The 26,265-nt window shown below is 42.7% G+C and overlaps 1 protein-coding gene across 8 annotated transcripts in view; it reads left to right on the plus strand.

The window, feature by feature from the left end:
- Plcb4 (phospholipase C beta 4) overlaps positions 1-26,265 on the plus strand; it is a 383,472-nt gene that overhangs the window by 231,814 nt on the left and 125,393 nt on the right. For all 8 annotated transcript variants that reach the window (XM_059261493.1, XM_059261494.1, XM_059261492.1 and 5 more), the window contains exon 3: positions 953-1,051. In XM_059261493.1, coding sequence (XP_059117476.1) covers positions 968-1,051 — 84 coding nt within the window. In that variant the 5' untranslated portion in view covers positions 953-967. The remainder of the gene's footprint in view (positions 1-952; positions 1,052-26,265) is intronic.

The following is a 26,265-nucleotide window of genomic DNA, read 5'->3' on the forward strand; positions in this document are numbered from 1 at the left end:
CTAGGTACCCTCAGCTACCGCAGTCCCCAGAGGCCTTCATGTAATTAGGCCATCTGGATGGAATGAGTACTTCAGTGGGAGGTGAATATTTCAGTAGTGGGAACAGTAGAGAAGGCCGAGAATCGATCCCTTTCTGGATGCTTGGGCCTGGGTACTTGTATCAATCGTGGGAGAATCAGAGATAAACTAGTGAAAGACAACAGAGATGGTTAGAAACAGCCTTTTATGTTAGATGTCTCTGTCTCCTATTCCTCTCTAAATTAAAACAAAGGTTAAAAAGTGCAAGGGATAGTTGGCATGAGCTAGAACATCCTAGAGACATGACACTCTACCGGGAAATCCCTTGTCTCTTTATGTACACTCTGGCAAGCCCCCAAGGCTCCTTGGTATCTACTGTGTTCTTTTGCGTTTCTTCCATTCCCCTCTCTTTTCCTTTCCTTTTCTTCATAGCCAGGGTCTTTCATTGTTGCCCCGATGGTCTTGAACTCCTGTCTGAATGGTTCAAGTAGTTGGAATTCTAAGTGTGTGCCGCCGTTTCTGCCTCACCACATTGTTTTTTTTACTAAAAAGTTGGTTTGTATGTCTGTTTGTGGTTATAAGGGTTGAACCCAGGGCCTCACATAGGCTAAGCACACAATACTACTGAGTTACACCCCACCCTCACTATAATGCTTTTTGATATATCATGCTGACAGTGGTTTCCTGTGTGTGGTGACTGAGGTGATCCATGGGAGCATTTCTCTCTGCAGATAGTTCACAGTATGTGAAGTGTGTCTCCAAGTTTAGAGACAAGGAGGAGGAATGTTGGGGTCAGATGATGGCAAGGCATATGAAGGAAAAGAACGGACGACCTTTACCACATATTTAAAGAAAATAAATACAAAGCATTTGAGCTGTGACAAGCACTTGCACTTTAATTTGTACACTAATGAGACATTTTGTTCTTCCCCAGGTCTTGAATATCATCATGGCCAAACCTTATGAATTTAACTGGCAGAAGGAAGTGCCATCCTTCTTGCAGGAAGGGGCAGTTTTTGACAGATACGAAGAGGTAAAAAAGCGCTGTCATTTTTTTTTCCGTCTCAAAACAGTCTAATGATTATCTAATTTTAATCACAGTCCTGAGCATTCTTTCATGTAAGCAACATCTTTGAGGCTTATAAATTATAATGGATGGAAGGTAAGTTGTGGAATGGAATAATAATATGCTGTCGGTGACTTGTTGAATGATCACCATGGGCCCGATAAAATAATAGCAATGGTGGGTGTCATTTATTGAGTGACTTCCTCGTGCCAAGCTGCCTTCTCAGTACTCCATGTGTGTTATTTCATTTCACCAACAAGCTCCTTATAAGGTAGTTGCTACTGTTGTGGTTTTACAGATAGGGTTCATGCAGAAATGGTTTGGTTTAATGGAGTGTTTTTGGCAAGCTTTCCTCGTAAACCTTTCTATTCGTTATAAATGCAGCAAGGATTGGACCTGTTGCTAGTCGTTTGTTTGCTTGTTTCATTTGTACAAGCTGTTATGACCAAAGCTTTGCATACCTCCGCCTCTGTGCCTTTGAAAAATACTAGTGGCGCCAGGCTTCCGATACAGCCAGGCATTGAGGGCACCCATGTGCTAGAAGGGCCGGGAAGGTGGGTTGAAGCCTTACCTTGAATGCTTGAATTTGAGGTGACCTAAGGAAGGGTATATGATGAAAGTGGTGTATTTTTATAAGGCAAAGTAAAGGTAAAAAATGGATTCATTTAGAGCCAAGGTTGATTGCTTTCAAATCATTGAAATGTGATGGCTGGTACCCAGCCCCCTGAGGTTCAGCACGTCAGACACAGAAATGCCTTTGCCCCTGGGAACTCGGTAGCACCTCATTCTTTCCACCATGTGTTATGAGAGTCACATTTTTTCAGAAAACAAAATCAAAAAAGCAAATGTTGAACCAAAATGAGGTCATTGTTTCTTCCTTTGAGTTCAGTTATTGAAATGATGGTCTTCATATGTCTGTAACTTTAGCACAAATGGAGTAAATGCCTTCAACTGTAAATCAGATAAATCAGAACAACATCCCACCACCAGAATCAATCACTGAATTGCCTGTCCGTTTTCTTAAGAATTAAATTGGGTACTCTTTCTTCACTGTTTCAATGGTTTCCATAGTCTGCACTCTTTAAAAAGAAAGAGAGAAAGAAAGAATAAGAAAAGAAGATGTAAACACTTTCTATAACCTGACACTGCCCTGCTGCCCACGGTCTCATTTCCCCCAGTTTCCTACACATATCCTCTGTGTTCATCACAGCCAGTCTCTCATGACTGTTTTCTCCTCTTGAGATATACCTGTTCGTGTTTGTTTAATTGGTGAACTCCTCCTCATCCTTCAGGACTCAGATGAGAATCTTCACTTGTGGGGTATTTCCTTGACCCACTCACTAAGTGATAGCTCCTTTGTGCCAGCAGAAGACTTCTTTCAAGTGGTACACTGCCATCACATTTTATTTAATGTTTCTCTCCTTTTAAAAGTAGTTTGCATTTCTTGAGGCCACAGGCTAGGTTTTACTTATTTTTCTCTTCCCAGGTACTAGCTGAATGCTCTTAGCTGTCAAGCTCATTGTAATATTTAACCTCCTGAAGGATTTTATAAAACCAAATCTGATTGGTTGTTTTCCTCCGTTCCTCCCTCTCTTCCTTCCTTTCTTCTTTGGTGGTTGAACCTGGAGCCTCAAACAGGCCAAACATGTGGTCTACAACTGAAATTTACTCCCAGATTTTTTTTTCTTGATAATTGAAATAAGAATAAGACTTGATAATCCTTGAAGCTCATATGGGACCTGAAGTTTTACAGATTCAAAGTATTAGGGTAAACTACATGAAATATGTATCATTTAAATAACTTATTATTTTCAACTGTTTCATACACAGAGTAAGTTACGTAAGTGACTATCTTCACTTCCTACAATTTGGCAAGGTCAGGGACTTAAAACTTCTATTCAAGGCTTCCTTCTGATCAACTGCTCTAAGTTGGGTACCACTGACCAGAATGGCAGCGCAGGTAACAAAAATCACTGTTCTCTCTCATTGGCAGTAGCTGAGACTCCTATTTTTTTAAGCTGAGACTTAAAAAAGGGGAAAAAAACCCATAAGAATTTATGTAACTTGTTTGATACGAGGATAGGAGCCTTGCGGACACTTAAATGGAGAGCTGAAGTTACAGAGAAACATTTGTATGCTCTGTGGGGAGTAGACAGTCATGCTGGAGTGAGATCAACAAGGGTGTGTGATTTCTGGAATGTTAGTAAACTCAGAGACTCAGCAAGCAAGATGGTTCAGATTCTTTGTGTCCCTCTGTCTTCTTCGAGCGTGATGTTCCTTTCCCCAGGCTAGGGAGGACCCCTCTGGAATGGGAATCTTTTGACCTCTTTTATGCCATGTCAGATACATTTGTATGGCCTGCTTCTGGGAAAGTGGGAAAAAGTGAAGTTGGAAGTTGAGATGATCTTCCTAAGTCTACCAGTCTCTCAAGTAGCTAGGGGCCATATTTTGGGATAGTAGATTCCAACCCCTTCAGTGGTTCTGTAGTGTGGGCCAGTGTGAGACATCACTTCTTGACTCCTAAAGTGATGCAAATGATTTTCAGATTTCTAAGGCAATCTGAAATTTTCCAGCCTTAGGAAATCTGTAAGATAATTTAAAAATATTACTTGTTTTCTCATGAGCCAGAGGGTCACCTGGAAGAGACTGAATGTGACCACTGGCAGAATTTGATCTTTCTTGGTGCCAGGTAAACAGATGTATACAAGAGAAAAGGCACTTTTTGGGGAACAAAGTGCAACAGGAGTTGATGGATGAAGGGGCTCCATCCTTCATGCTCCTTTGTTTTTCAAGAAGACTCCCTTTGGTTTTGAATCAGAGCAACTCGGACTTTGAAAATCCTAGTTTCTTGTGCTTCTCTGGGCATGTGCATTTCCCCTAAATATGAGTGTGAAGAGAACCTAGAAGGAAGAAACCCAAACAGATATTAAAGTCAGTCCAGCTAAGCTTACCTTTTCAGAGAGCAATTTCATGAGGAAGTACAGTGAAAGATGAAACAAAGACTATTAACTTTATAGAGTAAAAACAGTGTTCTGTCCTGTGGTTTGAGTAACACATCAAACCAGAAAGCCAAATAATGTTTCAAGCTGGGTGGCAGCCAATTTTTCTTATCACTTTCTAGTTCTATAAGATGCAATTTTATTTTTTGGAGACATAGCCATTAAACCGTTCACTTGTAAAAATGTAATCAGAAAAAGGTTGTTTCTCTGGTTTGTGAGTAAACAACCCTGAGACGTGACAGTTGACTGCCAGTGGGAAGAACAGGAACTAGAGAAAAGGAAACCCAAGCATCTACAAGTGTCATAACACATGGTGCTGACTTGTGAAGGAACATACATGTTTTCTACTCCAGATAGTGCCTATCGAGTCTGCCTCAATAAATTAGCTTCCGTATGGGAAAATGCTGAATAGTTACAGAGTTTTTGTTTTAATAATTGTCAATGTGTATATTGCATTTAAGCATTATTTTTTGTTCTTTCTATGTTCTGGGGGAATTCTTTTGAGGCAACAGAAATTTAAAAACTTCACTCCGCAAGAGCATCTGTCGTAGCATCCAATTCTATTGTCACACTACTCCTATTAATACATCTATTTTTTTTTCCTAACTCAACTTGACTTATAAGTTACTTAGGTGCAAAATATATTTCGTTAACTAAAAAGAAATGTTTAATATAAGTGCCTAAATAATTTATCTTGTGTCCGAGCATGGTGGTGCACACCTTTAATCTCAGCATTCTGGTGGCAGAGGCAGGCATATCTCAGTGAGTTCAAGGCCAGCCTGGTTTACAAAGCGAGTTCTGGACAGCCAGAGTTGCTACACAGAGAAACCCTATCTTGAAAAACCAAAAAAAAAAAAAAAGAATTCCTCTTGCAGAAGAGATGTCTCCCTGGCTTCCTCTGACTCCTCTCCATGGGTTTTGGTGTTGTCTGTATTTCCCAGCATTCCTTGGTGTAGATATAATTCTGAATGGTTTTATTAAATAAGAAACATAGAGCCAAATGCAGAGTTAAAAGCCCCAGAGGTCAGAGAGCAGTATCTAAGAGCTCAGACCAAGACTGCCTTCTTCTTATCCCTCACTGCCGCTGCCGTCCTTCCCCTGAGAAAGAGACCTACTTCCTGTGTGTCTGTCCTTTTTTTTTTCATTTTTATTTATTTATTTATTTATTTATTTATTTATTTATTTATTTATTTATTTATTTATGTTTCTATTATCAGCTTGATACAGTATAAATTCTTATCCTAACAGTGATAGTGAAATGTTTCACTGAGGCTTGCCCAGTAATTGAGTAAAACCGAAACTTACTATAAGCCACAGTCATCTTAGGGTCCCCCCTGCTATATAGCCTCCCTGGTTCTGTGGGTTGCAGTCTGATTGTTCTTTGCTTTATATCTAGAATCCACTTATGAGTGAGTACATACCATGTTTGTCCTTCTGGGTTTGGGTTACCTCACTCAGGATGATATATTTTCTAGTTCCATCCATTTGCCTGCAAATTTCACACTGTCATTTTTTTTCTCTGCTGAGTAGTACTCCATTGTGTATATGTACCACATTTTCTTAATCCATTCTTCTGTTTTTTTTATTGACTTTCTGTTCTGCCTTCTCATTGGTTGTAAACCCAACCACATGACCTCCTTGTCACTGCCTGTCTATACAGACCTCTAGGCCTCTATGGTTGGTATTGAGATTAAAGGAGTGTGTCTCCATGCTGGCTGTATCCTTGAACACACAGATTGGGCCTGTCATGTGATCGGGATTAAGGGCATGTGCTACCACTGCCAGACTTCTGCTAAATGTCTTGCTATTAGCTCTGACCCCCAGGCACTTTTATTTATTAACACCTTGGTGCTCACACTTTCTTAATGGTGCCTCTTGCCCTCCAAAGCTGTTTTCAATCTCAGTTTCCTTCTCTGTTGCTGCTCCAAATTGTTTTGTCCCTAAAACCCATTCTGACACCCAATCCCAGTAACACGAGTGTTGTGTATTTGGAAATGACTTTGACTAAAGATGTGGCGGCAGCTGACGAGAGTGAACGCACTTCATGACAAAACTGCAGCACTCTGTGGAGTAAGTTCCATTACCGGAACCTCTTTGTGAAGGGTGCTGTTGTCTGCTTCTGCCACCAAGGTGCATGCTCAGTGTTCTGCCTTTAAAATGTTTGAATTGTAATTTAGTATATGTGTGTGTGTGTGTGTGTGTGTGTGTGTGTGTGTATGCGCACATGCACATGTGTAGAGGTCAGAGGACAACTTGCTGGACTTGGTTCTCTCCTTGGAATGTGTGGAGGTCTGGGATCAAACTCAGGTTGTCAGGCTTGGCGGCAAGTGCCCTTACCCCTCTGGGTCATCTCATCCCCACACCCTTTTACAATTTAGTCACTCTTCTAGAATCTTCTTTCAGTTTGTTCATTTCACCTTTTACAGATATGACTTTCAATTACTTATAAAAGATAAAAATCCCCATCTCAACCAAGGAGAGAACATTCTGGTCCCTCCCCATCCAGAGTTAAACACTCTTTGCAGGCTCTCCACCTTTTCACCTTAGAGTAGCTTGTAGGGCAGCATTCCTGCTCAACAGTCCAGATTTTACAAAGAACCTTGCCCTTCCCTCGTGTCCTTTGTCTGCTGTCTTAAGCTAGACTTCTTCTACAGAACTTCTGTGCTGAATCTGGTCAGAAACCAGGCTGCCCATGACAACAGCCATGGGCCATGCATGGATATCGTGGGTTTGCAATGTGGCTAGTAGGATTCAAGATTTTGTTTTAGTTAATTTAAATTTAAACTTACGTGGTTACCTTCTTGTAGCTTGTGACTATCATTGGACTATATAGGCAGTTATATCAAATTACAACCAAAATTTTAAAACTTCCTGCTTCCCTTCCATGGCAAAGAAATCGCTCAATTCCCTTCATCTGAATCTGCTAAGCCTTTCCAGCTCCTTCTTCCTAGGGACAGTCCGAACGGGAATTTAAATACTTCATAGCAGTCTCTCGCCAGCCAACAGTACCCTCCCCATACCCCAAATTTCCTTAATCTCACTCATGAGAGTCCTTGTCTTTTTTATTCTGGTGTCAATAGGCAAAAATCACCCTGACTTAGTTTAAGGGTCTTCATTATTTTAATCTCTCGCTTTTCCTCTCCGAGTTCCTCCTCTACACATCCTAGGCAAATGCTCTCACACTGAGCTGTGCTCCTAGACTGGCTGTAGTTTAATTCTGGAGTCAAGCAACACTTCATTCCATGTTTGAAAGCCAGTGTTTTACTAGGTAGAAAAGCTGGCTTTGCAGACCAAAAGGGGCGAAAGAAAGGAGAAACCGAAAAGACAAAAGCATCGGGCATTGCAGTTACTTCCTTGTAAGGAGGGGAAAATGAGTGCTTACTATTATAAATGTGACTTCAGGTCACATTTTCATGTGAGGATAAATTCAGAAACCAGCCTGTCTAGGAGAGCTGGCTGTAGCCCATCACTCTTGGATTCTGGGAAGGTAGGATAACACAGAGTTGTATTTGGTAGGGTGGTACATTGGCATGAGGGATACCATTTTGATTTCTTGTCTGGTCTGTTGGGCCTCAAGCAGGCTTGATCTGCTTGTTGCCTCCAGGCTTCCCCCTCTACCTGAATAGAAGGAGAGGCAGCTGGTGGCTACAATGGCTTCCAGGAAAATGGAAGCAGCTGTTGCAGGGGCCAGAGGCAGAAGCAGGGGAGAGTGCAGACCAGGGGGCCAGGCCACCTTGTGGAACACAGCATACAGTTTAGGAGATGTCCTGGCATTCCCCCACGAGGAAGCCTTTCCCAATATAATTTCCATGGGAATATTTTGATTTAAACATATAACTCCCCCTAAAGGACAATTCCAGGATGGAAAGCTAGTCATGAGAGCCTTCTTTTACTCTGAGACCCAAATCACATGATTCTTTATTTAAAACAAACAAACAAATCCTTGTATTTGTAACTGATACAATAATGGGCAGCAAGTCAAATAATAGTTAGTTCTTTTATACAAAGAAACGATTTGAGGAAGGGCCTCTTAAATAGTGCCCGTATGACATTGAAAAAAATATGTGGTCATCCTTCTTACTTCCAAACTTCGGCTAGTTTAGCTTGTACCTTACAAGGTCTGGATACTGGGTGACAGGAGTAAGAACTGGGATAGTAGCACCTGGCGTTTCCAAGGAAGGGTACTTAGAACACACCGTGGTCACCACAGTTGTGCTTACTAGTTCTCAACTTTTAGAATAGAGCTGAGTATACTGTTTAGTTACTACTGATCAAACAGAACCACACCAATAACCAACCAACAAAGAACCATTGTAAGTAAGGTTCCAGCAGATGTTGGAAAGTAAAGGGGCTGGAAAACTGCAGGAGAATACAGGTTTATAAGCTCAGGGGAGTTAAGGTTGATGACTGCCAATGCATAACGTAGAACTTAGGTCTCATTTTTAAATGTAAAAGGAGTCAAAGGGAGCCAATAAGAAAGTGAATGGTTGTAATGATATGAGGGGCCTTTGGCAGGTTTGGAGCCAAGGTGCCCCATGGTGGGTGAGAGACAGAGATGCCATGCAGGCAGTGCTGAGGGAAGAGTTTTATTTGGTGGGGGGAAGAGAGAGGGAATGGGGAAAGATAAAAAGAAGGGGCAAGAGTGCACATCTCTTGGGAATGGAAAGAAAGAGAGAGGGGGAGGGGAGTTTTCTTTTTTCAAGGGGGACTTTACTTCAGGACACAGGGTGGGTCCCCAAGGGGTGGGCCAGAATGCCAACAATAGTAATACATTCTCTATTTTAGAGTATATTGAGAAATATTTTTTAAAAAGGACTCCAAATGGAATTAAATCTAAACTTTTCTTTTTTTATTTATTTAAATTTTTTAAAATTCATTTTACATACCAACCACAGATCCCCCTCTCATCCCTCCTCCTGTTCCCTTCCCCTGCCTTCCCTGCCCCCTTCCATCCCATCCTCCAAAAGAGTAAGTCCTCTCATGGGGGGACAGCAAAGTTGAGGCAGGACCAAGCCCCTTCCCCTGCATCAAGGGTGAGCAAGGTGTTCAACCATTGGTAGTGGGTGCCAGAAAGCCAGCTCATGCACCAGGGATAGATCCTGATTCCACTGCCAGGGGCCCCTCAAACAGACCCAGCTACTCAACTGTCTCCCATATACAGAGGGCCTAGTGTGGTCCCATGCAGGTTCCACAGCTATTGGTCTAAAGTTCATGAGTTCCTATGAGCTTGCTTCAGTTGTCTCTGTAAAAATCTCTCTAATTTTGTTCTATGAGGCTGAAGATTACAGTTGTCTAGGGCATAATTTGTTCAGTGACAAACTTTTTTTGGTATGAATTCTTTGTTTTTCAAGCTCTAGTCCGTGATATAACTTCACTTTTAAAAACAAAGCAAAGTTCGAATGTCATGTTTCGAAAGTCATGTTCAAAGCCTGGTGTGTGTGACTGGAGAGTATCTATCCAGCGGAGGCAGGGAATAATGTGGCCTGGGACCCAGGCTGAAATGAACTTTCTAGCCCAAGTCTGGGATTAGATCCTAATGCCACAGGGGGTCTTTGGTGTATTTTTGGTAGTGAATAGTAAAGGCCTGATTAGTGAATGGAAGGAGGCAAGGCTGGATTCTCCATGTCAGCCACCTAGAAGAGCAGAGGTAGGTTGAAGGAGTAAGTGGACAGTTGGTTAGGCACATGGGGAAACAGTGGAGATTTTGAGTATGAGTATTAAAAACCATGGGCTTTTTGGAGTTGATGAGGAGAGCAGAGAGTGTTGAGAGAGGTAGGGGGGTGCAGAGGGTAGCTATGGTAACTGACACAGTAGAAGAGATGATAAGAGTGATGAGAGAGATAAGAATGCAGAGGTGGATGTGGTAACTGACGCAGGAATCCGGGCAGTTATGACGATGCAAGGCAGCAAAAATGTAGGCAGGCAGAGGGAGGGGACCTTTGTGGATGTGCTTAGGGTGCTTCTATGCCTGAAGTGGGGGGAAAGCTGTAGACAAGGACAGAAGTTCTTCTATGTGTGGTTTAAAAAAAACAAACAATTTTTCATGAACCAGAATCTACAGAATTTAGTCAAAAATAAGGTGAATAGAAAGGACATTGAAGAAGGCACTAAAACACCTTAGAAAAAGAGCAAGTGCGTTTTCCTCCTCCTCTTTCCCTCCCAGGGTGATCATTGGTGTCCTGGTGGGTGGGATTCAGAACAGGCCCTCTAGGGCCTCCTCCACATGGCCTTGGCAGTGTGTGGTGCTGCACCAGCAGAGGTCAGAAGTGTTTTCTTTTAAATATTGAAGTACTGTTTTTTAAAAAAATGTGGTGTATGCCAAACAGCTATTTTAGACTTTCTAAAGAAGATCTTGTTGTTGGGCTCTCCCCTCTCCTCCTGTCATGAGAAAGAGAGGAAGGGGATCTAGACATCTGGAGGCTGAGGGTCGGAACACTCAAAAGCTTCCCCTCTACCTGTCCACACATTGCAATCACCTGGAGAGCCTTTTCCATGTTGATTCCTGTGTCCTCCTAAGATTCCTGTAAGTTTCTCACTGGCGTAAGGCTCAGCCATGAACAGAATTTCAAAAAGGAAATCTGGGTAGGGGAATCTATTGCGCAGCTAAGACTGAGGACCATTGCCTTAAAGAAGAAATCTTTGGGAATGTTGATGTGCTTACTGGATGATGATTTCAGAGTAAGTGGCTGATGTTGTAGAATTATTAGGAAGTTTACAAGTGAGATATGCAAGACAGTTTGGAAAAAATAAACTTTCAGGTTTAAACTGTTCTAATTATGATACCGTATATATTTGCATAAATATATCAGATATTCTGAATACTGTATATGAATTTTTATGTAGCTCATTTGGCCGTAATAGTCCCCCACTACAGCTTATCAATGTTAAAAACAAAAACAAAAACAAAAACAAACAAAACAAAAACAAAAACAAAAAAAACCCTACAGTACATGTGACCCTTATGTGATCCAGAAATGTACTTCGGTCTAGCAGAGGCACCATGATGTCATATCTGCTATCATGACAAGGTTCTGTGAAAGAAATGAGAAAACATTTTCTTAGATGAGATTTAGAGTAGGTTAGAAGACATAAAGGCCTTTTCTTGAAGGCATTGCCAGTTATGGTTAAATAGGATAGGTTCATTTAAACATACAGGGCTGGGCGGCCACCATTCGCAAAGCTGAGATAATCCAGGCAACAAGATAAAGTCTCAGACTTTGTTGACTTGATATTTTAGTGGCAGGATAGACAATAAGTGGGTGGACACAAATAAGCAAATAAATGTCCAGTAATGTTAGCTGTAGTTCTAAAAGGAGTGATAGCAGAGATGAACACTCAGGAGTACAGGAAGTGGCAGTGGTATGGATAGGCTAGGTAGGAAGGGGGACTTGATTTAGGAGGTGGCGTGATGGGGCAGCTAATTGATAAGATGGAACCAGCTTGGTCAAGAGCAAACCAAAAAGCCTTCTAAGACATGGAACCTGTAGATGCAAGGCTGGAAGGCAGAACGAATCAGAATATTAAAGATCAGGACCAAAGTTGGACTGGGAGTCAAGAACAGTAGCATAGTTAGAAAAGTGCTGGGGGATTGGCTCCTGTAGAGCAGAGGTTGCAAAGTGAGGGTCCCAGACCAGCATCTTCAGTACCAGCAAAGCTTTGGGCCCACTCAACATGCTGTCTTAAAGAGACTTCAGGGATGGTCTGAGCCACTTAGATTCTAATGAAGCCCTCAGAGAGAGTTGCTGCGCACTCACTCAAGTATGAGATCAACATTGTGGAACTAGGTCAGGAGCTTACACTTCATCCTCATTGCTGTGTGCAAAGTTATTTTCAACATGGACTGACATGATCTGATTTGCGTTTTGGAATCAGCTATTCTGGGGTGTTTAAAGATGTTAGTCAGTGTTCCATCATTATAAAATATCCATGTAATTAACTGGTAACCAGTAAATTGCCCAGCTCTAATTTACTCACTCAGGAGGCTAAGGCTATAAAGCAAGTTCTAGGCCAGCCTGTGCTACACAGCAGGATTCTTTCTCAAATCCTTTTTCAAAACTTCCTAGGTTGGGGAACAGTAGTAGAGCAGTAGTAGAGCTCCTGCCTAGAGTTTTGGGTTCAATCTGTCACACTTCTAGAATGATAAAGGAAGGGAGAGAGGAGGAAAGGAAGCAAGGAGGAGACAATTTATATTGTCTCACAATTTTCAAGGGTCTGGTACCAGGTCAGGTGACCATTTGGGCATAAGGTGGCAGTGATAGGAAGCACATGTTGGAGCTGGCACATCCCAGTGACCTAAAGACATCCCACCAAGACCCACCTCTTAAAGTTCTACCACCACTCAGTAGTGTTACCTTGGTTTTAAATTCCAAACCATAATAGGGGACCTGAAGGTTGGGGAGTACCAGGACTTCAAGGAAGGTGAGTTTGAGTCTTTGTCCTTTGTCCTTCCTCTGACCTGCTGTATCTCCAGCCTGTTTGTGTGTTTGTTTGTTTTCTGTTTCGTGTGTGTGTGTGTGTGTGTGTGTGTGTGTGTGTGTGTGTGTGTGTGTGTTTTGTGTGTGTGCACACGTGTGTTTAAGACATGGCCCTGCTAGGTTGCCCAGTCTGGCCTCAAAGTCCTGGATGCAAGTTGTTCTGCTGCTTCAGCATCCTGAATAACAGGGAATTATAGACTTGTGCCACCATACCCAGCTCTGGGGCTTTCAACTCTGACCCAGCCATGTCCCTTGAACACCCAGGCAATTTTCTGAACAGTGCTGTGGTAGAAAATGAGGGAGTGAAAAGGGAGGGTCTGAAAAGCATGGGTCTTTTTACCCAGTAATTCCTGTTTTGTGCCCCTCCTTCAGCCATTTTTCTTGTCTTCCCAGCCAAGTGATTTTTTTCTTCCTATGATAAAGGCTGTGGCCTGGCACTTGGGCATTACATCACTTGGCCCAATCTCTGAAACAACACAGAAATGCAAGTGCTAATGTCTGCCAGGCTCTTGTAAAAACACCCAGGTCAGTTCCTTCCTCCAGACCAGCCTTTGAAATAACACTGTTGATAATGTTATCTGGGCTGTCCTGCCTTGGGGCTCAGAGTCGGCTCTTTGTCATCTAAGCATGTGATATTTAAAGAAAGACTCCTGTGGTTTGGAAAGTCCTGGCAAATATGGGTCTGAAGACAATAGACTGTGGTATGAGCCATAGCCCTGACATTTACAAGTTAAGACCTTGAGTGGCTCCTTTCACCCTCTAGGTCATTGGTCTCCCCTCAAATGCAAACAACAGATGGACCCCAGAGGGTCATACTCTCAGAGTATAAGGACCCAGTATGTATATGTCTCTTCAGCTTGAAGGTTCCATCACACTTGATACATTGTGGGTTTTCTTATGTCCCAAGTGCTTACCCAGAGTAAATAAAATATTCAGGCAAGGGGCTGGAGAGATGGCTCAGAGGTTAAGAGCACTGGCTGTTCTTCCAGAGGTCCTGAGTTCAATTCCAAGCAACCACATGATGGTTTACAACCATCTGTAATGAAATGTGGTGCCTTCTTCTGGCCTGCACAGATGCAGGCAGAACACTGTATGCATAATAAATAAATATTTTAAAAAAATACTAGGGTAAACAATCAGGGAGCCCGTAAAGAGCACAATCTGGCAAGAGCTATTGCTGATCTTCTCGTAGGTTACTAAGCAGACTCCTGAACCACACTCTGAAGGGTTGGTGTAAATGCCTTTTAGCCTCTCACACCTTTGGCTTGCTCAGTTGCCTTTCTCAGCATGAGCAGTTGAGTGACAGAAATCCAGGACAATGGTGGGTTTTGCTGCACACATCTTGCTACACATGAGCATCTTTACTCTTAAGTAAGATCCTAAGAATGATTTCAAGACCCAAAGTTTCTAGCCCCACTCTCAGTCCCCCAAAATCTAGTTGTATATGAGCTAGAGATGGGAGGAGACGCTCATGACTGGGGTGAGAGGATGTATGTAATGCTAAATGAGAGACGTGGTAAAGAATGCTAAGTTGCGTGTCCAGGGATCCTAGAATCTGAAGAAAGGGCAGACCTAAAACTGCAGGCGTGAGCAGAGATGGTTTCTCTGAGGAAGATTTGCCAACCTCTTGGAATGTTACAGAGGTTCTGAGGATAGGAATGAGCCTGGTTTGTGACCTCAAATCTGTTGATGAGGTTTGGAAGAGAAAGAAGGGATGTGTTAGGAATGTAAAGAAAGGGAGTTTGAAAAAACTGGATTATTATTACAAATCTCATCAACTTTTGCTGCCTAGCAAACCACTGCCAGGACTAATAACCTAAGACAGCAAAGATTCACACACAGAGCATGATTCACACACATTATTACACAGAACAAAATAATTTGGTGAAGGAGTAGAAAAGAGAAATGCATTCAGAGTTGTAGAAGTGTTCTCCTAGAAAAATATGTTTTATAGAAACAAAATTCTTATTCCATGGAACTGTAAGTAATTGCATAAAATACCTATTGTAGTCTGTCCTATAATTTTTTTCATGCATTAGTATCTTAAAACTTTTCTGTGGTATGCATCTTTTAAAACTGAAAATGCATATGTGCGGTTATCTCAAAGTAGTAGAAGTGTAGATAGACACACCCCATGCTTAGTTTTTCACACTGCATGCTGCTGTTTAGTCACTGTTTACCTTAGCTAAACCATTCTTTTTTTGTAAGATTTATTTTTGTTTTTAATTATGAGTATGGGTGAATGTGTGTTCATATGAGTGCAGATGTCCTCTGAGACCAGAAGAGGGCACTAGATCCCCTGGAGCTGTAGTTACAGGCAGGTGTGAGAAGCCTGATGTGGGTGTTGGGAATCCTATGCAAGAGCAGTGCTTACTTTTATCCACTAATCCATCTCTCCAGCCCTAAACTATTCTAATAAGGCTCTTTTATCACTTATAAATGTTCTAATATTCAATCTTTGTACAGAGGTATTAGTGTATCACATGTTTGTCAAATAACTATATTTTTCTGTATTTGATTATAAAAATGAGCTTAGTTTCAAATATCAACTTGCACTTTTTCTACTTGGCACTAAGGTTTGTTATTTCTTGATTGTCTTGCCAAATCAATAATGTCAGCTTGTCCTCACACTCCAGGTGTTTTCTGTAAATGAAGTACTTAGTTACTGATAGAGATTTGTATTTTGGAGGTGCTTGATCCAGCTACAAAAAAGAGTTAGCAATCTCTTCATTATAAGATGGTCCTAAAAGTCTCAATTATGCTTATTTTTATACTATGATAATGCTAGACCTGTATGATGGGAGCAATTAAGAGAGCTCATTATTGTAGTTTAAAAATTGTACATAAGATTTATTTTATTGTTTCTAAATTTGCTTCTGCTGAATGATATATTCCCCATCCAAATGGTGGCAGACATGAGTAAAATTGGTTGCGTGGAACAAAACGAGATGACAAGTGGTTGTTTATGTGATTTGTCGTTCTGAGTATCAGTGCTCTGGGTGAGCCTAGGTTGGTTTTTGCAGCAAACGGCCACACTTCCATCTCACCAAAACCACCCAAAGCCTCTTGGAAGCAGCAGGGCAGCTTTGTTCTTAAGTCCAATAGTAGGCTGTTCGATAATACACAGCAAGTCACAGGCAGCCCTGTCTCCGCATTGGAGATAGGAGAATACAATAGAGATGGCAAAGGATTGGAATCAGGGAGGGTGAAGGGGTGTGACCCCTTTACTGCTAACCTCAATTTCTTAAGGTGCCCTCACAGACCTGGGTCAGTTGACCAGGTGTAGAGTTGGGTCAGCATCCCTTTTTATATGTAAAATACATAAAAAGAAACAAACAATAAAATAAACAGTGCATGTTTTAGGTGTGGTGAGACATGGTGTCACAACTGCTGTACCTTGTCCTCTTAGCACAAAAGCAGCCGTGGAAGACACAGGAAATAAGTGCAGTGCTCCCATGAAATGATGCTTTCAGAAGCAGGTGGCAGGCTACATAGGGGAAATGATGACAAAGATGAGTAACAAGTCAGTTTTGATGATAATGCTGGGGTGGTTTCCCTTCACACCCTTCCGTCTAGCTCTGCATTTTCTGTCTGATACTCAACCCTTTCTCTTCCTTTCCCCTTTATGTCTCTCTGTCAGCCTTTGCTTCAGGTGAAGTCCCTCCTGTCTTCTTTTCTTTGTGTGCTCACCTCATTTTCTTCTCTGGTTTCTCTGAGTTGGCTTTTCTTCTTGAAGGTGGGAGGTAATTGTGTTTCTTTGGGTAATAGAAACATCTCAGCCATGGAATAGTTTGAAAGTCAGTGCTGGGAGAATGCCTAAGACTTGAGATCCGAGCCACTGGCAGGGTACAAGGAGAGCTTGTTTATGAGAAGATACGAGACGAGACGCATCCATTAGGAAAGTGTGAAGAAGTCTGGGATGACTTCCATTTACACAGAGATTGTGGAAACAAAACAGGAAGAAAGTCTGTAAACAGTGAGTCAGTACAATTAAAATGTAAGGGAGTAGCTCTGCTGCTCGGGCCTTGCACGTGTCACTGTGCTGTGCTAAAGAATTTAATTAAAACTCTAATGGCAAAATTACAGAGCTGGATTCTCTCTGGGTCCTTTTCAGCCTTCAGTTTAAGTAAGAGAAGCTTGATGTTAGTTAGTTCAGGTCATATGTCTGGGCTACAGGTGAATAAACAGGATAATGGTAGCAAGGGCATGCTTTTGATTATAGAGATGAGTGCACCCCTGTGGTCTCCAGACTGGAGAGGAAGTTCAAGTCCCACCCGGCTTTATTTTCATGTTCTCTGCTAATGCATATGGTCTAGCCATCGAATTAATAGCACTCATTTAGGTGTGAGTAGATAAAGAGTCCATTGAAATATACAGCACTTTTAAAAGTAACTTTAGCCAGGTGATGGTGCACATCTTTGATCCCAGCACTTGGGAAGCAGAGGTGGGTGGATCTCAAGGCCAGCCTGGTCTACAGAGTGAGTTCCAGGACAGCCAGGGCTAGACAGAGAAATCTTGTCTGGCAAAAACAAACAAACAAGCAAAAAGTAACTTTAAATCCTTTCTTAAGAAAATTGCACTATTATTTATTTCCCATGTGATCTTGTGTGAATTAATTCTGTTAATTAATCCTAAAATTTAGGAGGGCTAATTTTAGTTACTACCACTTGTTGGGGATTTTAGAGGAGGTACTGCACTGATCAGGCAGGGTTCTCTAGCAGAAGACCTGGTAGGATATTTGTGATCCATAGGAAGAGATTCATTATGAGGGATTGGCCCCTGAGTCCAGAAGCTGAGAGATCTGTGAACTTTTGTCTATATTATATTCTATAAGCTGGAGGCCTGTCTAAACACCAGATGTCTGAGAGCAGAGAGCCAATGTATGTGAATCCCTTCCAAACTCGAAGGCCTCAGGGTCAGAGCACCAGTAACCAAGAGCAGGAGAGAAAGAGCAGACGCTTCCCTATCTGATCTGTGGGTCCTCCACAGGATCTGGGTGCTGTACATTAGTGAGAATAGACCATCTTAATGAATCCACCAGCACAATGACTGATGTCTCCCAGAAATAACCCTGTATCCACACACCAAAGAGACACTGTATCAATTCTCTGGGTCCCCCTTAGCCCATTCAAGTTAATGTGTCAATAGCCATCATGGGCATTTACTCCTTTAGTGCTTTCAGGAGAAATGGGTACCTTGCTGAGCGAACACCCACTCCCACTAGATCTGGACTTAGTGCTCTGTGAAAGGTATTCAAACATTTCATTTCAGCCTTCTAACAACCCTGTTAATTTGATTTGTTCGCCTTATTTTGTGGTCTGCAAAACCGGGGCTTAGAATGGTTAAACTCCTTGCTTGAGGTTCCAAAGACTGGTCAGGGGCTGAGCAGAGGTTTCATGCCAGCCTGTCTACAGTGGGTCTCCAAGTGTAGTGCCATTAACTTCAGCAGCAGTAGCACCCACATGTTAGGAAAGCAGATAAACAGGCCCTCCCTAGACTTACAGAATGAGACATTCAGAGGACTTACTTATTCCTGCAGTCTGTATTTCAAGAGCTTTCCCAGTGATTCGAAAGACAGATGGAGCTCAAGCTTGTGAACGATGAGGCAATGGCAAGATGAGGGAATTTAGACTAACTAGAAAGAGATACAAAATTAAATGCTTCTAAAGCTCTTTACTGCTAATCTCCCTTCAGCAGGAAGTCATGATAAAGAAAGAGAAACTTCTGAGAAAACAAACAAACAAACTTCCTTTCCTAGATCCATACAGATTCATTTTTTAGTGTGTGTGTTGTGTGCATGAGTTATATGTACTTGTTAGTGCATGTAGGTGTGTGTGTGTGTGTGTGTGTGTGTGTGTGTGTGTGTGTCTTTTTAATTGCTCTCTAGCCTTATTTCTTTAGAGGGTCTCTCCCCTAATATGAAGTCATCCTTTTGGCTAGGCTGACTGGCCAGTGAGCTTCAGACTGCACGTCTCAGCCTTCTTCCACACTAGGCTTACAGGGCACATGTACTGTGCTTGGCTTTTTGCATGGGTTCTGGAGATCCAAACCCAGATCCTTATGCCTCCAAGTCAGACTCTTTACCAACTGAGCTATTGTGTCTCAACGGGGGCAACCCACCTGCGGGAGAGAATGAAAGGGACGGGGAGACATGAAGGAAGACAGCAAGACATGGTTCCTATCAAGCTGCAAATTTTATTCTCCTCAGCAAGGCTTATATAGCATGGGAGGGGGGGCAGGAAGGAGGGAAGGGGTGCAGGACGTGCCAGACGTGCAGTTGAGGGGAGACGTGCAGGTCGTGAGGCTGCAGGATGTTGTGCTAGGTGGTAAGGTCAGGGCCCATTGTTCTGTTGCTATGCTACCTGACCTACCTGACCGAGGAATGTTCTTTATCTTTGAGGGCATCTGGTTTAGGGCCTGTGGCTTGTTCTCTGGCCTAGCTAGTACTTTTCCATGGTTCATGCTTGGTCCCTGACAAGCTATCTTCCTAGCCCTGGACATAATAGATTCCATTGAGCGTTTCTATGTGCCGGGATCAGTGTGCACATAGCATTTGACACCAACCTTGAAAACCTCAGGTGCTTATGAAGTTGTGAGAGCTAAATTAGGTTATTTTCCAGAGTATATAAGAAAGAAAGATCTGGGTCATTTGAGGAGCTATGTATCAGCCAGAAAATAGCAAGAGTGGATCGGTGGTCCAGAACTGGCTATTGGTAAAGAAGCTCCACTCGTCACAGCTACATCTATGACACAGAATGGCTGCCAGCCCAGAACCATTTTTGGATCATAAATATGAATATAAAAATATATAATTAAAAGCAGTCTTTCTTAAATTGAATAAAAGAAGCTAGAATCAAAGATCTGTTTGTGTGTAGATGGATTTTTATGCCTACTTTTTGTGAACCTGATGTCTCTCCTCCTTGCCCAGCAGGTACACTGAGCTACATTCAGGCCCCACAGAGCTGTTCAACTCTTTTAGTCACCGTTTACCTTAGCTATTCTAGAGCGTAATGATAATGTCGCCAGGTTTTTAATCCAATTCTTTTAGGAAAATAAGGACAGAAAGAAATTATTTTTTCTGTAATTGCACCCAAGTGCCCCTAGCGGCACCAACCGGTTCCCTAATGATCAATAAAATGAGCCATAAGGATAGTGAAGCCTTAACCAGGGATTTTTCAGTTGCTAATTGTTCGGGGAGGGAAAGGTAGGTAAAATGAACATGATGTTTTCTTTCAGTTGGTGGGAGTAGACAATACCTTTTCAGCAAGAAAGCCTATCTTTTTAATAACTTACTGTGATTTTAATAAATCATTAAGAGGTGTATGATTTCTATTCTTCTTTCGCTGAAAGCCACAAATAATAAGTGATTACTAGGAAGTGCACTTTGTCAAAGTGTTTGTCCAGTGTTTGAGGGTGGGGGGCAGAGACATCTTCCAGGAGTTTGGGCTGACCTTCCCCACTAAGGCATCATCTGAGAACAGCTCCTCAGCCCCAGTTCTGTCTCCTGTCTAGTGTGTCTTCTCACGAGTACTCAGTAGGGAAAGTGATACCTGTGGTTCTGGTGAGGTGCAGGGAGGCTCTTGGGCTGGTACTACTTGCCCGAGCAAAGTTACCTGGACGGCATTTGCAAGTAAAGAAAGGATTCTCGTAGTAAATGGTCTTTAGTCTTTGTGAAAGAGTTCTTTCCAAAAGCTTAAAATATAGAGTTAGTTAAGGGGTGGGTTTGGAACTGCACAGAAATAGGCATAATTTTTGCTTTGCTGGGCAGAGATATGACCTTGTCTGTCTTAAACTCACTAAGAATAAGCTTCCTTAGTTAAAAAATAGGAGTGAAAAATACCTACCTAGTGTTGCCTTTATAGGGCTTAAATAAGACGGGCCATTTTAGAATGTAAATCACAGTATGCACGTTCAGTAGTTTCATATCTAACTACAAATCATTTTCTAAGTCCTTTTTGTGGTGTGTAAATTGTCTATATGACCCGCCAGTTTACTGTTCCCTGAACATGGCAGGCATGTTCTGATTTCTAGGCATTTGCATTCTGCCTTTATTTATTTATTTTTTTTTCATTGCTGGTCCATTTATTTCTCAGCTTCCAGAAAAAAATGATCCAAAATATAGATCAAGTAAACAAATTACAGAGAGAAGTCAAAGTTTCACTATATGAAGATGATGTGATATTATGTATGTATGAGATCTCAAAATTCTACCAGAAAATTTCTAGAAATGATTGACAATTTCAACCAAGTGGCAGAATACAGAATCTGCTTAAGAAAACAGTTGGAGCATAAGAAAACAGCAACTCCATGGGAAGGTGTGCTGATCTAGGTTGTGTACAAATATACAATGTGTGCTTGGTAAGCACTTGTAAATGACAGGGATCAAAAGAATATGTTAAACCTAGGTGGTGTTGATGCATGCTTTTTTTTTTTAATTTTTATTTTGCAATACAATTCAGTTCTACATATCAGCCACGGATTCCCTTGTTCTCCCCCTTCCCGCCCCCCTCACCTTCCCCCCAGCCTGCCCCCCATTCCCATCTTCTCCAAGGCAAAGCCTTCCCCGCAGACTGAGATCAACCTGGTAGACTCAGTCCAGGTGGGTCTAGTCCCCTCCTCCCAGGCCGAGCCAAGCGACCCTGCATAGGCCCTAGGTTTCAAACAGCCGACTCATGCAATGAGCACAGGACCCGGTCCCACTGCCTGGATGCCTCCCAAACAGATCAGGCCAATCAACTGTCTCACCCACTCAGAGGGCCTGATCCAGTTGGTGACCCCTCAGCCATTGGTTCATAGTTCATGTGTTTCCGTTTGTTTGGCTATTTGTCCCTGTGCTTTATCCAACCTTGGTCTCAACAATTCTTGCTCATATAAACCCTCCTCATTCTCGCTAAATGGACTCCCAGAGATCCACCTGGGGCCTAGTCATGGATCTCTGCATCCAGATCCCTCAGTAGTTGGATGAGGTTTCTAGCTCGACAATTAAGGTGTTTGGCCATCCCATCACCAGAGTAGGTCCGTTCGGGCTGTCTCTCTACCATTGCCAGCAGTCTGTTGTGGGGGTATCTTTGTGGATTTCTGTGGGCCTCTCTAGCACTTTGCTTCTTCCTATTCTCATGTGGTCTTCATTTATCATGGTCTCCTATTCCTTGTTCTCCCTCTCTGTTGTTGATCCAGCTGGGATCTCCCGCTCCCCCAAGCTCTCTTTCCCTCGACTCTTGCCCTTCACTACCCCCACTCATGTCCAGGCTGTTCATGTAGATCTCATTCCATTTCTCTGTCTTTGGGCGATCCCCTTGTCTTTCTTAGGGTCCTGTTTTCCAGGTAGCCTCCCTGGTGATGTGAGTAGCAGTCCAGTCATTCTTGTTCCACATCTAGTATCCTACTATGAGTGAGTACATACCATGTTTGTCTTTCTGAGTCTGGGTTACCTCACTCAGGATGATTTTTTTCTGGATCCATCCATTTGTCTGCAAACCTCATGATGTCATTGTTTTTCTCTGCTGAGTAGTATTCCATTGTGTATATGTACCACATTTTGTTTATCCATTCTTCAGCTGAAGGGCATCTAGGTTGTTCCCATGTTCTGGCTATTACAAACAATGCTGATATGAACATAGCTGAACAAGTGCTCTTGTGGTGTGGTTGAGCATTCCTTGGGTATATGCCCAAGAGTGGTATAGCTGGATCTTGGGGGAGATGGATTCCCAATTTTCTAAGAAATTGCCATATTGATTTCCAAAGTGGTTGTACAAGCTTGCATTCCCACCAGCAGTGGAGGAGAGTTCCCCTAGCTCCACATCCTCTCCAGCATAAGGTGTCTTCAGTGTTTTTTATCTTAGCCATTCTGACAGGCGTAAGGTGGTATCTCAGAGTTGTTTTGATTTGCATTTCCCTGATGATTAGGGATGTTGAGCAATTCCTTAAATGTCTTTCAGCCATTTGAGTTTCCTCTGTTGAGAATTCTCTGTTTAGTTCTATAGCCCATTTCTTAATTGGACTGTTGGGCATTTTGATGTCTAATTTCTTGAGTTCCTTATATATTCTGGATAGCAGTCCTCTGTCAGATGTGGGGTTGGTGAAGATCTTTTCCCATTCTGTAGGCTGTCGCTTTGCCTTGTTGACCGTATCCTTTGCTCTACAAAAGCTTCTCAGTTTCAAGAGGTCCCATTGATTGATTGTTTCTCTCAGTCTCTGTGCTACTGGTGTTCTATTTAGGAAGTGGTCTCCTATGCCAATGCATTCAAGACTACTTCCTATCTTCTCTTCTAGCAGGTTCAGAGTAGCTGGATTTATGTTGAGGTCCTTGATCCACTTGGACTTAAGTTTTGTGCACGGTGATAGATATGGATCTGTTTGCAGCCTTCTACATGTTGATATCCAGTTTTGCCAGCACCATTTGTTGAAGATGCTTTCTTTTTTCCATTGTGCACTTTTGGCTTCTTTGTCAAAAATTATATGTTCATAGGTGTGCGGATTAATGTCAGGGTCTTCAATTCGATTCCATTGGTCCACATGTCGGTTTTTATGCCAGTACCAAGCTGTTTTTTATTACTGTAGCTCTATAGTACAGCTTGAAGTCAGGGATCGTGATGCCTCCAGAGGTTGTATTATTGTATAGGATTCTTTTCTGCCTTTATTTTTATTCTTATTTATTCTCGTTCTCCATCCTCCTCCTTCCTGCCCAAATGATGTTACTTCCTACAGGCCTTTTGACCATTTTACCTCACTCTTCCTTTTTTTTTAATCTTTACATTTATTACTATACAATATTTCTTTGGTTTCTATTTATTTCCAGAATTTCCATGAAGCATAAGATCTGGCAGCAGACTCTTTTTAATTTATTTATTACTCTATCCCAGCAAGGAGTTCAGGCACTACCCAGTGAATGTTTAAGAAGTACTTATTGTGATCTACCAATTCCTAAGTTATGAATTCCAGATACAAACTTATGACAGTTTAAGTGATTCCTCAATTTTGAAGATTTTAAGGCCACCAGGGAACTGGAGCTGAATATTGAAAGAAACTAGGTGAAGATATATACCCCATGGCTGCTGTGGAGATATGGCACTTGAACCTCCTTTCACAAGAAAGTTGCCAGGAAGTGGATAGTCAGCCATGTGGGGCAGTGGGGTTGCTGCTGCTTCCATAGTTCCTTTGGACATTCACAACGAACAAACACTACATCACTAAGAGGTGGCCCGTCCTGACCTACCTGAGGCTCCCCTAGAGAGGCTCCTGCCCTCTGCCCCCACCCGATGCAGCTCTTCTACAAGAAGTACTGCTTTGTGAGACCTCAGGGCCCACTCTTGTTCTTCTCTTCTCTTCTTTGGAATGTTCTTGCTGGACTATGGCCCAGAATGCTCTGCTGCCTCTTCCTGATTCCCCCACTTCCTCGGTCACAGGCATTTGGCCAGCTTTTCCATCAAACTCAGTTCTCGTGGTGTCTCTGGCTCGGTGGTCTAAAGGACTCAGCTGCCCTTTCTCCCGTTGGGAGGGTCACATACCAAGTCACCAGGAACCAAGGCTGACTGCTCACCATGAGTCCCTCTGTGGGATGGTGGCGGTGTCTATGGATGCTGCTACAGCAGTCACTGCACCTCCCTTACACAGGAAGAAGAGTTACAGAGCCAGCACTGGTCCCAGGCTCCAGTGGGGACTGTGTATTTGAGACCCATTGGGAGCCATTCTATAACACAAAGAGCAAGAGAGGGGTTTCCTATGGAGCTGTTTAGAAGAGCAGCTTCAGAGGCCATGTGGTTAAGAAGAATTGTGTACATTCTGTGAAAAGTACATGAAAATCCAGTCTTTTCATGACCCTTTGAGTATTGTCATGTCCACAGAGCAAGAGTTGAAAATGTTCTTTGTTATATCCGCCTTTTCAGATACAAGTGTTCCCTGTCACTGTTTTTAATTACTTGGTATAATGTATTATTCTGGAACAAATAATTTTAATTAGAGATGCTTACCATAAAAAGGAGTTCATTATCTTTCTGTCATATTTGAAATACATCTAGAAAATACATCTGTTGTTTGTAGAATTTGAAGGTTCAGGAGAGGGGGGAACAGGACATATTTCTCTGATATTGGTAGGAATATTTATTACAGATCCTACTTATTTGCCTCCAGAGCTTGGAATAAGCTACCCCCTTCAATTTACCCTTCCCTTAGTCACTCAGACACCCAGTTTTGACTAATGTGACAGTTCCCTGTCCTTGAAAGTTCCTGTGAGTAATTTATTAGTTTGTTTGAAGACTTGTTTTGTTGTTCCGTCTTCTGTACGTGCAGAGGTAGTTGTTGAGTGCTTTAGCAAGCATTTCTTTGTGCTTCTGTCAAGATCCAGGGGGCCACCCACAGCAGTGTCCCACTGTAGACCACAGCCATGTCCCACTGTAGACCACAGCACTGTCCCACTGTAGACCACAGCAGTGTCCCACTATAGCACCACAGCCGTGTCCCACTATAGACCACAGCAGTGTCCCACTGTAGACCACAGCCGTGTCCCACTATAGACCACAGCCGTGCCCCACTGTAGACCACAGCAGTGTCCACTACAGACCACAGCAGTGTCCCACTGTAGACCACAGCCATGTCCCACTGTAGACCACAGCAGTGTCCCACTGTAGACCACAGCACTGTCCCACTGTAGACCACAGCAGTGTCCCATTATAGACCATAGCCGTGTCCCACTGTAGACCACAGCAGTGTCCCACTGTAGACCACAGCAGTGTCCCACTGTAGATCACAGCAGTGTCCCACTGTAGCACCACAGCAGTGTCCCACTGTAGACCACAGCCATGTCCCACTGTAGACCACAGCAGTGTCCCACTGTAGACCACAGCAGTGTCCCACTGTAGACCACAGCCATGTCCCACTGTAGACCACAGCAGTGTCCCACTGTAGACCACAGCAGTGTCCCACTGTAGACCACAGCAGTGTCCACTACAGACCACAGCAGTGTTCCACTGTAGACCACAGCAGTGTCCCACTATAGACCACAGCAGTGTCCCATTGTAGCACAGAGGCTCCTGGGAATCTGAGCATCCATTTACCTGAAAATGCTCACATCAGAGGTGCTATGGAAAAAAAAAGGACAAAGAAAAACAAACATGTAGATGTTGTCTTCTCCAGTTGACTACCCTTATAAATTAGGCTGCAAGAGATTAAGCATCTTTATTTTGAGGTAAAGGAAAAGACAGAGATCTACTGCTATTGATGAACCCAAGATAAGCCTTGAGAACAGTTTGTCCCTTGTCAGTAACTAAATTGAGAGTTCCCCTCCCCGCCAGGTTCTAATCACATAGAGGACACCCCTGTCCCACAAAGGCAAGGACACTGCCAAGACCTGTATCTTGGTCTCTTCAGACTGTTATAACAGAATGTCATACTCTAGATAGCTGTGCACAGCCAATATATTTTTCACATTCCCTGCAGCTGAAAAGTCCAAGAGGAAGGCCCTGGCAGATTGATATCTGCCAACAACATTGTCTCAGTGTACATAGATGGTACTTTAGAGCTGAGTCTTCATGTGGTAGAAGGGTAAGGGGTCTCTGTGGAGCCTGTTTTATGGGTTCTGATCCACTTGTCTCCCCAAAGTTCCCACTTCAATTACCCTCACTTTATAGGGCAGGAACACAGTATATGAATGTGCGTGGTGGGGCACATATCCAGATCAGAGCACCTTGTTACACAGCATCAGACCAACTTC

This window comes from Peromyscus eremicus, chromosome 4, assembly GCF_949786415.1.
Source record: "Peromyscus eremicus chromosome 4, PerEre_H2_v1, whole genome shotgun sequence".
Taxonomy (NCBI): Eukaryota; Metazoa; Chordata; class Mammalia; order Rodentia; family Cricetidae; genus Peromyscus; species Peromyscus eremicus.